At 37.7% G+C, this 12,896-nt stretch overlaps 1 protein-coding gene across 2 annotated transcripts in view; it reads left to right on the top strand.

Annotated features, from left to right (window-relative positions):
• Positions 1 to 12,896, top strand: part of LOC127618835 (bromodomain adjacent to zinc finger domain protein 2A-like) — a 61,680-nt gene that overhangs the window by 24,013 nt on the left and 24,771 nt on the right. For both annotated transcript variants that reach the window (XM_052091479.1, XM_052091478.1), the window contains exons 11-18: positions 1,454 to 1,515; positions 1,611 to 1,676; positions 3,665 to 4,033; positions 5,941 to 6,195; positions 8,053 to 8,267; positions 8,367 to 8,441; positions 8,877 to 9,048; positions 9,212 to 9,274. In XM_052091479.1, the coding sequence (XP_051947439.1) occupies positions 1,454 to 1,515; positions 1,611 to 1,676; positions 3,665 to 4,033; positions 5,941 to 6,195; positions 8,053 to 8,267; positions 8,367 to 8,441; positions 8,877 to 9,048; positions 9,212 to 9,274 (1,277 nt within the window). The remainder of the gene's footprint in view (positions 1 to 1,453; positions 1,516 to 1,610; positions 1,677 to 3,664; positions 4,034 to 5,940; positions 6,196 to 8,052; positions 8,268 to 8,366; positions 8,442 to 8,876; positions 9,049 to 9,211; positions 9,275 to 12,896) is intronic.

Here is a 12,896-nt window from a genome sequence, read left to right as displayed (position 1 = left end):
ATAAAAAAGCCAGACTACAGTTCACAAGTGCACATGGGGACAAAGATCATTTCATAGAAATGTCCTCTGGTCTGATGAAACAAAAATGTAACCGTTTGGCCATAATGAACATCGTTATGTTTGGAGGAAAAAGGGTGAGGCTTGCAAGCCGAAGAATACCATCCCAACCCTGAAGCATGGGGATGCTTTGCTGCAGGACGGGCTGGTGCACTTCACAAATAGATGGCATCATGAGGAATTATTTCTTCATGAGTAAAATTATGTGGATACATTGAAGAAACATCTCAAGACATCAGCCAGGAAGTTAAAGCTCGGTCGCAAATGGGTCTTCCAAATAGACAATGACCCCAAGCATACTTCCAATGTTGTGGCAAAATGGCTTCAGGACAACAAAGTCAAGGTATTGGAGTGGCCATCACAAAGCCCTGACCTCAATCCAATAGAACATTTGTAGGTATAACTGAAAAAGTGTGCGAGAGCAAGTAGGCCTACAAACCTGACTCAGTTGCACCTGTTTTGTCTGGAGGAATGGGCCAAAATTCCGTGGCAGGCTACCCAAAATGTTTGACCCAAGTTAAACAATTAAAGGCAATGCCACCAAATACTAACAAAGTGTATGTAAACTGCCCCACTCTGAATGTGATGACAGAAGACAGAGAATGTTTTCTACCATTTAATGTCAGGAATTGTGAAACACTGAGTTTAAATGTATTTGGCTAAGGTGTATGTAAACTTATGACTTCAACTGTGTGTGTGTGTGTATCCAAATATACTGTATAAATATAGTATATAGACCTGTATTAACAGTTCGGCCCTCATACAGTGATGGTCCAATCTGGAGTTTTACACCCCTGCTTTAAACCCTTCTAAGGGTTCCCTTTACTCTGCTGTGTTTAATGTGTCAGTGTGTGCATAAATGACAACTGAAATTATATCTTGCCACAGCCATTCATTGTGAATCAGAAAAATCTGATTAAATAATATTTTGACTGCTGTATATATCTAATTTGCTGGATGTTTTCCAATAGTCAAATGCACAACATTCTGATGACCTAATGGCCTGTATTAGCCATAGACCTTTTTCATAGTAGCGGTATACTGAATACTTGATGAGATTGAAAATGAGACTGAGATAGACTTGCAAAAAAAACAAATTTTGAAGGATAATTTTTTCAATGTTTTGTCAGCATAATGATTCAAAACACTTTAAACAACAGTACAACCCATTGAAAACTATTAAGTCTGTCCCTCACACACTCGTTTCATCCCATCAAAAAATGAATATGGTGCTACTGTGAATAAGTTCCATGTGTGCTTGGTCCCTAATGATTGCCGTTTGTGGCAATATTTTGCTTTTTTGTTTTAGCAATATCAGATTTTTTGCATACATTCAGAACTTGGATGGAAACCTACTGTTGATTGCAACTTATTTAAATGTAATCTTTATTTACAGAGGAGCTCACAGAGCAGGAGAAAGTGAAACTGGTTAAGATCAAGAAGAAAATGAAGAGAAAGGTGTGCTGGCTTTGGAATATTTTAATTACTAAATCCATGTTTGTTTTCATCTTTGAAATCTCATTTCATTATACTGAGTGTTTTTTCTAATGCAGGCAAGAATGAAAAGAAAGGAGGATGCAAAGAATAAAAAGATAAGGCAGGAGAAAAGAAAAGCCAAGGTAAGAGAAACATACCTTATTTAAAAAAAACCTGAACTTAAAAGTGATGTTAAAATATGCTGAGACAGCAATAAGACATTTGTAGGTTCATTTCACTGAAAAGTGTAAACACTGGCACTTTGCTCCATTTGTTTGAGCATCTCGAACAGCTCAAACATCACAGCAACATTGACTCAACAAATAGCGTTAGTTTGGGGGTGGAACTATGTTTTTTGACCAATTGCAGATGATGGGAGTGTTTGAGAAATCTGTTTGAAAACTGTCATTACCATTGGAGTTGTCAAAACTAGTAGTCGACCGATATATCACCGAGGCCGATATTGTGACACTTTTTTAATTATCTGCATCGGCCGATACATTTTCCAGTTTAGCTGGAAAATTTTAATTTTGTTGCTACATGCCATCGTGTTACTACAATAATAGACCCGTGTGCAACAATCTCCCTCTCTCTCCTCAACAGTTCCCTGTTACTTTTAAATGTCTTGTCTAATGATAAAAAGGCTAATATCAATACAACTATTATCATATACAGTCTGCAAATATGCGCATATCTCTTTAACCTGATGTTCTAACCAAACCTCACTAAATTTTAGCAGATCCAGCATCATGTGTAGCGCTCATTTATTTATCTCTAAAAGCCTCCTCTACTTTCTAAAGTCCATATTCTATCAGCCTCTCCTCAACAGTTCCCTGTCACTATTAACTTTTCTAATGATAAAAGGCAAATATAAATAAAACTTGTACTATATACCATTTGCAAATATGCAGATACCTCATTTAAACGCATGTAATTCACAAACCTCACAAAACCTCTGCGTTTACTTCCCGTCGAGCGCTCCTCTAATACCTTTCTCTGAAGCGTGTATTCTATCAGCCAGAATCAAAACTTTAGGATCAGGATCAAAAGTTACTCTGATTCACAAATCATGATGGTAAGTCCATGATAATCCAAGCAGGTGACGTCAGGAAAAGATTGCTGCTCGTGTGGGGTCCGCATGAGCGCGTGAGTGATTCAGTGTCAGTGATAAATTGATGGGGAAAGGAGCTCTTAACGCTTTTTGATGTACAAAACATGCCTAGATTGAACTTGACAGAAATAAAGTATTTTTCAGCCTAAGTAAGGCACCTTTTAATTACCACAGAAGCATAACATTTTTTAACTATCACTAAAACCTAGATGAGACATTTTGTCTAAGCGCTTTTCATGTGGAGTTCAAAGTGGCGCTTGACACTGGTGCTTACACCCTGATGCGAATCATGAACACAGCTTCACGATTGCTGTAACAAAGTAAATAGCCACAGTCTACTGGCTGATTAATATTTTGGAGGATGACAGTTTTAAAGATTTAATGCCCATTGCAATTAATTTTTTCAACCTATGTGGAGACCATTTCAATTAGTCAAACTCCCAATTGGGAAACTTTTCAGGTTACTTGAATTGGTGCTGTTTTAGTGCATTTTTATCTTTATACCGTCAAAGGCTTTGTTAGGAAGATCTTAATGACACATCAATTGTTACATATTGTTTTCTTTTCTGAGAAGAAATTAAATGCATTTTGACAGGGAAATAAATAATATATTGTCAAATTTCAGCACTTTCAAATTATACGATTAATTGCGATTCAAATTTTTTATTGACTGACAGCACTAACTATTATTTTTGTAATTGTTTGGTGATACTAGTGGTGTAGAAATTACAACATGGTTTACAATGTCAAATTGGAAGTGGAAATTTCTATGGGGAACAAAAATGTTATAAGTTATGCTCAACTCAACTAAAATGTACGTTTATTTGGTTTATTATCCAGTATTTATGATAAATGTCAAACTATGGGAAACTTTACACATCAGGCAATATTTGTTAAAACAAATACATTAGTGAATATCTACTCTGCTCTTCACTTTAATTTGACTGCTAAATAATATTAGTGACAGTTTGATTCCCAGTATTTGGAACTCTAATAGTGTTTTCTGATGTATGTAAGCAGCTGGAGAAGGCCAAAGAGCAAGAACAGGGGTATGAAGACCAGACATCAGAGAAACACAGCCCTCCACAGGGCGCTGAACAGCACAAAAAGCGCGGCCGTAGGAAGAAGAGCGCAGTACCGGCAGTAGAAGCAGTGGACCTGGAGAAGGCCAGTCCCATGAAGAGGGCTGCAGGGGCCCGCAGCAAAGCCAAGGCTCTCGCCAAGGCCCAGGCTCAAGCAGAGGCCGCAGCCCATGCTGCGCTAACGGCAAAGAGGCAGGCGGAGAGGAGGGTACAGGCTCAAAGACGCATGGAGGAGAGGAAGAGACAGCAGATGATCTTGGAGGAGATGAAGAAGCCTGCAGAGGACATGTGTCTGGCCGACCATACGGTGAGTGTACCGGATTGATGGTCATGCTTCACCACTCAAAATCAAAGTTTTTTTCAATGAGAGAAAATATGCAGTAGTGTTGGTTATTGTATGTACACTCACTGTGCACATTATTAGGAATGCCTGTACACCTATTATTCATGTGATTATCTAATCAGCCAATCGTGTTGCTGCAGAGCAATGCATAAAACCATCAGAATACCCAATCACCTTAACATGAAGGTGCCACTAGGCGGTGATGGCACTAGCAGATGCCTATTTCCCTCATTACATTACAAAGACAGAGCAGGAGGGAATCACTGCAGTACATCATGGAGAGAAGCAAAGCAGGTAGAAAACTAGGGTGACCAGAAATTGGTCCCAGTTTTACGAGGTGTGTCCTGTCATTTCTCTAAAAATGTCCCGGTTTCAGCTGTTAGGCTTGTGTTTTTTTTTTTTTTTTAATAAAAAAATCCTCAACGTCTTTCTTGGTATTGTGTCTGGTATCGATTGCAGGGAAGGGAAGATATGTTATTGCATTGCACTTTGATTTGATGATACTTTCATTCTGTGCAGCAATCTGCTCAGAATTTATCTGGTTACCATGACAACTACTTGTGCACTTGGCGCTCTCTGCTGCTCTGTCATCATCAAATCGCAAATTAGAAATGTTTTGCTGTCACTGTAAATGTTCACTTTCCCATGGTCACAGTGTTAAATAAGAGATTGCAGGTCATTATCATACAGCTGTATTTTGTTTTTTTAAATAGTACAAACTTAAATGTGGAATTGTATTTTAACTTTGAAGTTCCAATGTTGCAAATTTTGTGTTAAAATATGTACCTGATAAGAAATTTCAAGCACTGAGAACTCTTATTACGTAACTTATTACGCTTGCAATATGACATAATTTGGATAGAATAGTCTATATGAAATTTCTACATTTTACAAATATCTAGAAAAACAATATATTTAATATTATAAAATAATATTTTACATATTAAAAGATGATATATTGCATTTACACACACGCACACACAATAGCTGTGTCTGAAATCGTTCTCATTCACTATTTCCTATATAGGGAATTGCAGTGAGTGCTCTATCTCAGCAGTGAGTGAATTCGGATGCTGATGTATACTCTGAGCGCCTGGGGCTGTCTCAGAAACAATGTCACATATGAACATTAAAAAACTTGGGTCTTGTTATTCTTATGAAATAATATATTAATACTATAAATCTTCATTCTCTGTCATTTTATATATATATATATATATATTAGCGACCTCATCCAACCATAAACCGTGCCAAAGTTATCAATCTATAAATATATAAATCATCCACAGAATTATAATTTCCACTGTGTGCAGTCTCCCGAGTTAATATAATATCACCTCCATTTTTAAATAAAGAATTCTTCAGCTTAATGGCAAAATTCTGTATAAATATAAATAAGTACATTTTCAAATGTATCTATGTTTTTCCTGTCTATATTTTATTGTTATTTTAATTAAGTAATGATTTGTCAAATTAATTTAATACATTCAGCATAAAATCAAACTTGGCAGGAGTGAAGGAAGCGGTAAATTGGCATCTCTCTCGTGCTCTCGCTGTCTTGCACGCACTCCCTCTTCCAGCTCATACTTCTTCCCCATGGTGGATTATGGGCAATTAACCGTTGTTAACTATTACCTTTCTCAGTAGCCCCATTCACACATGTCATTTACAATCAGGTAAATTACAGAAAAAATTACAGGAAAATTGCTTTTACTAGTAAATATACCAAATGTGCCAGAGCAAAATATAACATTATTTTCAAAAGGGTCATGTTCACACATGATCGCTAAACTGGAAATTGTAGGTAATTTTCTGGAAAAGGCTGTATGTGTGAACCCGACTAATGTGTTCTCTCCTGTCTCCTCCTGAAGCCCCTCCCAACGTTGTCACGGATACCAGGTCTGCTGCTGTCGGGTTTGGCCTTCTCAAACTGTTTGAGGGTAGTTGAGTTCCTGCATGGTTATGGGAAAATTCTGGGGCTCCAGGTGCCCAAGGATATTCCCAGCCTGAGCACTCTGCAGGAGGGTCTTCTCGGCCTGGAGAAAAGCCAGGGTGAGCTCCTGGATCTGCTCATGAAACTGGTGGATGCTGCTTTGCACGATCCTGGACTGCCCTCCTACTACCAGGTTTGTCTTTAGTGTGATATCAGTGCATCAAGTTCAGTTGTTTATTGTTTTTGTCATGCAAATATGTATTGACAAACCCTTGTTTACCATGTGAATAGCCTAGTTGCTGACATGGTGTTAAAACTTACTAAATAAATTATGATAAAATGATAAAAACAGCTTATGCACTACACAAGTTACGCATTCTGACTAGCATGTAACTTGGTTGAAGTTCACCTGTTCGTTGTCTGCAGATGTAAGCTGTAATATTACATTAATTGTGGATATAGCTGATTAATCTCACACATGTAAAATGTATCCGAGTGAGGTAATTAACACTTTAGTAAAGTTCACTGAGTAACACAGTTAACTACCATCATTTTGACTTTTCATATATAGCTCTGGAAAAAATTAAGAGACCACTGCAAAATTATCAGTTGCTCTGGATTTACTTTTTATAGGTATGCGTTTGAGTAAAATAAAATTTGTTTTGTTCTATTAAGTACTGACAACATTTCTCCCAAATTCCAAAAATAAATATTGTTATTTAGAGCATTTTTTGTGCAGAAAATGACAACTGGCCGAAATGACAAAATAGATGCAGTGTTTTCAGACCTCAAATAATACAAAGAAAACATGTTCATATTCATTTTTAAACAACACAATACTAATGTTTTAATTTCGGAAGAGATCAGAAATCAATATTTGGTGGAATAACCCTGATTTTCAATCCCAGCTTTCATGTGTCTTGGCATGCGCTCTCCCAGTTTTTCACATTGCTGTTGGGTGACTTTATACCACTCCTGGCACAAAAATTCAAGCAGATCGGCTTTGTTTGATGGCTTGTGGCCATCAATCTTCCTCTTGATCACATTCCAGGGGTTTTCAATGGGGTTCAGATCTGGAGATTGGGCTGGCCATGACAGGGTCTTGATCCGGTGGTCCTCCATTCACACCTTGATTGACCTGGCTGGGTGGCATGGAGCATTGCCCTGCTGGAAAAAAAAAACATTCCTGAGAGTTGGGGAACATTGTCAGAGCAGAAGGAAGCAAGTTTTCTTCCAGGATAACCTTGTACATGGCCTGATATATGCATCCTTCATAATGACGAATCTGCCCGATTCCAGCCTTGCTGAAGCACCCCCAGATCATCACTGATCCTCCACCAACTTTCACAGTGGGTGCGAGACACTGTGGCTTGCAGACCTCTCCAGGTCTTCGTCTAACCTTTAGACGAACAGGTGGAGGATCGGTGATGATCTGGGGGTGCTTCAGCAAGGCTGGAATCGGGCAGATTCGTCTTATTCCACCAAATACTGATTTCTGAACTCTTCCTTAGTTAAAACATTAATATTGTGGTGTTTAAAAACAAATATGAACTTGTTTTCTTTACATTATTCAAGGTCTAAAAACACTGCATCTTTTTTGTTATTTTGACCAGTTGTCATTTTCTGATTTTTTTTTTATTTGGAATTTGGGAGAAATGCTGTCAGTACTATATAGAATAAAACAAAAAATTTAATTTTATTCAAACACATGGCTACAAATGGTAAATCCAGAGAAACTGATAACTTTGCAGTTGTCTCCTAATTTTCTTCAGAGCTGTATATTTGTCTACAGAATATTTAGCAGGAACTAATGTAAGTCGGGGCTTGATTTTATCAAATTGAAACAAGTCTTTTTTTTTTTTTTTCAATAAAATAAGAGGGCAAGCGAGCAACACAAAACATCCCAAATCCCACCAAATTATGCTGTGAACTGATTACTTAATTTTTCCCCCACCCGCACAGCCTTTATATCAGCCTTTTTTCCATGGACAAAACTGCTACTTAAGGCATTTGAATCATCAGTAAGTAATGTAGACTCTCTCGCTCTCAGTCTGTGAAGATCCTGGGGGAGAAGCTGGTTGATCTGGAGCTGAACCACGGCACTGTGTCCGAGGTGCTGCGGGTCTTTCTGGAAGCTCATGGCTTTGAGTTGGAGGTGTGTAATAGTCTCCGCACAAAGAGCTTCCAGACCCTCAGCGCTGATGTCAAAGCATCCATACTGGTCTTTCTGGTAGAGGAACTCAATGCCAGCAACATAATCACAAGGTTGGTAGGAATTAAATTATGAGAGTGGTAAAAGAACGTAATTTAACAGCATTTGATGGGTCTACATATGAAGTACATTTTCAACCTTTGTTTCTGCAGAGAGATTGACAACACGTTGGAGAACATGGCAACTTACAGGAAAAACAAGTGGATTATAGAAAAAAAACTACGAAAGTAAGTTTTGTAAGAAAGAAGAAAAACATCTGCTGCTCATGCTGAACAGAATCCTTAAGGGTGCAGTACTCAAAACGGTTGCACCAAAGTTGCACTTTGGCTTTACATGACCATTTTCTAGAAGTTTTCTACAGGCTGTCTTTGCAATTCCACCATTGTGATTGCTGAATTATGATGTACTCCATTATGATTGGATAACCTCTTCACTTGTTGCAATATTACAACCATGAAAATTTCTAAAACAGTTTTCCTGCTTAATTTTATTAATTATCTGGGTGGGGAGGAGTTTTTATCCTTTTAAAATGTCAACATTGCACATTGAACTCTTCTATTTAAGCTAATTAAATCCTGTTTTTTATTATAAGTCCACTTTAAGATCCTCCAGTGGTTGGCTTTATACTTCTCACAAATGTTTATTTGTTTGTGTTTGTACAGACTGAAGGCTGCGTTGATGCAGAAGACTGGTCGCCAAGAAGAGGAGCTGTGTTTTGAGGAGCGTAGGCGCAGTGCTCGCGTGGGTGAGGCTGAGGAAGAGAGCATTGAGGAGAGCTGTGTGTTGGAGAGAGGGAGACGCCGCAAACCCAAAGAGGAACCCAAGCAAACTGATGTACGGAGGATTCCTTGAAGAATCTCTGCAAAGCAACTTTTTTTTTTGTTTTTTTTAGAGCTATTTTTTGCATGTTTTTCTTCTTCTTTTTTTTTCAGCTGATGACATGATTTTACTGTTTTGTGACCTGTGTGATTGTAATAGTGTTGTGCTTTTTCCTCAGATTGAAAGCCCTAATAATTGCAGCGTCGCTGAGCTGGAGCGTCAGATCGATAAACTTACCAAGGTAAGATGTACCAAAGACAAGTTTTGACACATTTACTAGCCCTTTATTATTACTGTTTTCCACATTTTATAATAATAGAGACGTCTTCAAATGTATGACAGGGATCGCACAAGGTCCTTAAAGAGCTTAAATATAGCTTTTAGGGATTTAAGTACTGAAAGACCAGGAAAATCTGCACATTTTGTTGAAAAGTGCTTAAAAGGGCTTGAAATTCAAATGGAACATTTCTATACATTTAGCATGTCTGAGAAACACATTCATTTTCCACATGTATTTTAGTTATGTTTGCAATATCCCCCGACTCACAGCAAACATATTTAAACTGCCCAAGATTGGAAGAAGCCATCTGACTGAGATGAAAGTGACCAATCACATCTCAGTTTGATTTTTACGGGACATGTGGGGTGGGTAAAAAAACAACGGTCTGTGCTCTGAGTTGAAGCCAAATGGCAATGATTCACTCAACTCTACAGCTCGCACATAAGAAAATTTTGTGCTAGGTGACCAAAATATCTGTCATTAGCCACTGGTCAGATATTGAGTTGTGTAGTGGTTTTAAGCTTAAAGCTTAAACTTAAGCACAGAGATCCATTCATTTTGTGTTGTATCGCATGAATGCGTACTCTGAAGGAAACTGATCTCAAGGATTGGCTGCATTGAATGTCACCATCGCGTTAGTTTCAGGCGTGATATTCCAGTTACATTTAAACTGCATTTAATGAGGTCAACTCTGTTTTGGTTCAACTTTACCACAGACTGGTTTCATAAGAGTCACCCTTTAAAGCATATGCCTCTATAAAGTAGGTTGATCAGAAGTCCCATTTTCGAGGTGTGTCCCGACAATTCTCTAAAAAGTGTAATTATGTCCCGCTTTCATCTTGATTTTTTTCTTTCTGAAATTAAATATCCTAATTTTCCTTTGAGCTATTGTCTCAAGTAAATGGTAAATGGTCATATGGATAGAATAGGCTACATGGAATTTGTACATTTAATTGTACATTTTCACAAACTACTGTATTTAAACAGTTTTGTGCAGAAGTTTGCATTCCCCCTTATGTTTTTCACACCCCTTTCAGAATGTATAAAAATACATTATAAAATATAATTTTTATGTAGTACTGCCCTTCAGCTTCATTCCACAAAATAGACTCTAATTTACACAAGTGTGAAAAGCTGGATGGCAATATTATATAGCCACTGAAGATCTCAAATGTGCAGAGGATGCTGGGAAACCAAAGAATGTTCAGTAGTTGTGGGATTTTGATTAAGAAAACTAGGCATCGTCACTGCTCAGGACAAAGCGCAAGGACTTATGATCAAGTATTACACAGTCACTGATCATCGAGAAGGCAACACCATATTAAGAGCCAAGGGAAAGTACAGTTTTGAACAGGATCATTCAGTTTATATGCTGTCTTGTGGAATTTATGCAAGTATCTGTTAAACTATATAAGTATACTTATATAGACTAAATAAACTATTTTTTAAAAAAAACGATAATGTTACAATAATAATATATGCAATTTCATTACATGTTAAATGATAAAGTAGAATTTATGTACTTTTTAAAAGCTAAGATGTTTATAAAAATGATGACACTGTGTGTGTGTATATATGTGTGTGTGTATATATATATATATATATATATATATATATATATATATATATATATATATATATACACTCACCTAAAGGATTATTAGGAACACCTGTTCAATTTCTCATTAATGCAATTATCTAATCAACCAATCACATGGCAGTTGCTTCAATGCATTTAGGGGTGTGGTCCTGGTCAAGACAATCTCCTGAACTCCAAACTGAATGTCAGAATGGGAAAGAAAGGTGATTTAAGCCATTTTGAGCGTGGCATGGTTGTTGGTGCCAGACGGGCCGGTCTGAGTATTTCACAATCTGCTCAGTTACTGGGATTTTCACGCACAACCATTTCTAGGGTTTACAAAGAATGGTGTGAAAAGGGAAAAACATCCAGTATGTGGCAGTCCTGTGGGCTGAAAATGCCTTGTTGATGCTAGAGGTCAGAGGAGAATGGGCCGACTGATTCAAGCTGATAGAAGAGCAACTTTGCCTGAAATAACCACTCGTTACAACCGAGGTATGCAGCAAAGCATTTGTGAAGCCACAACACGCACAACCTTGAGGCGGATGGGCTACAACAGCAGAAGACCCCACCGGGTACCACTCATCTCCACTACAAATAGGAAAAAGAGTCTACAATTTGCAAGAGCTCACCAAAATTGGACAGTTGAAGACTGGAAAAATGTTGTCTGGTCTGATGAGTCTCGATTTCTGTTGAGACATTCAGATGGTAGAGTCAGAATTTGGCGTAAACAGAATGAGAACATGGATCCATCATGCCTTGTTACCACTGTGCAGGCTGGTGGTGGTGGTGTAATGGTGTGGGGGATGTTTTCTTGGCACACTTTAGGCCCCTTAGTGCCAATTGGGCATCGTTTAAATGCCACGGCCTACCTGAGCATTGTTTCTGACCATGTCCATCCCTTTATGGCCACCATGTACCCATCCTCTGATGGCTACTTCCAGCAGGATAATGCACCATGTCACAAAGCTCGAATCATTTCAAATTGGTTTCTTGAACATGACAATGAGTTCACTGTATTAAAATGGCCCCCACAGTCACCAGATCTCAACCCAATAGAGCATCTTTGGGATGTGGTGGAACGGGAGCTTCGTGCCCTGGATGTACATCCCACAAATCTCCATCAACTGCAAGATGCTATCCTATCAATATTTGCCAACATTTCTAAAGAATGCTTTCAGCACCTTGTTGAATCAATGCCATGTAGAAGTAAGGCAGTTCTGAAGGCGAAAGGGGGTCAAACACAGTATTAGTATGGTATTCCTAATAATCCTTTAGGTGTGTGTGTGTAGTGTGTGTGTGTGTGTGTGTATATATATATATATATACACACACACATATCTAGTATGTGAAAATGGATAGTATATGCGTTACCTTTCCTGACCGACTATTTCCTATACATTTGATAATGGTCCATTCATTACTTTAATTGAAAGTTTCTGACTTGTATATATTGTTCATGTCATCTGTAATACAAGTTGTGAACACCGAGTTCTTCTGTGACATACTTGAAAATGAAAAATTGGTACTAGAAAAAGTACTTGAAAGTCTTTGATTTTCATTGAATGAAACCTGGTATAAAATAACACAAATGGAAATATGGGAATTAATTAGTAATAAAAAAATAAATACATTTCTAGCTTCAAAGTAGTCACCCTTTGTCTAGATTACGTCTCAGTGCAATTTGTGCACTCTCTCAGCCGATTTCATGAGGTATCCACCTGAGATGCTCTTTAAACAGCATTGAATGAGTTCCCATGTATGCTGGACACTAATTGGCTGCTTTTCCTTCACTTGCTAGTTTAACTCATCCATTAAAAAAATAAATAATGGTAAATGCTAGTTTTGTAAAGAAAGGTAAGCATGGGCACATTTTATATTTCTCTACAAAGCTAATGTCAAGCATTTAAGCATAAGCCCTAAGTTGTGCCTGAAAGATTTTAAAGATAATGAGAAATGTAAATTCAAAATTTCAATTCAGAGTTCAAACATTTGACTGGTAAA

Source organism: Xyrauchen texanus, chromosome 25 (genome assembly GCF_025860055.1).
Source record: "Xyrauchen texanus isolate HMW12.3.18 chromosome 25, RBS_HiC_50CHRs, whole genome shotgun sequence".
Lineage (NCBI taxonomy): Eukaryota > Metazoa > Chordata > Actinopteri > Cypriniformes > Catostomidae > Xyrauchen > Xyrauchen texanus.
This window is presented reverse-complemented; position numbering and strand designations above follow the sequence as displayed.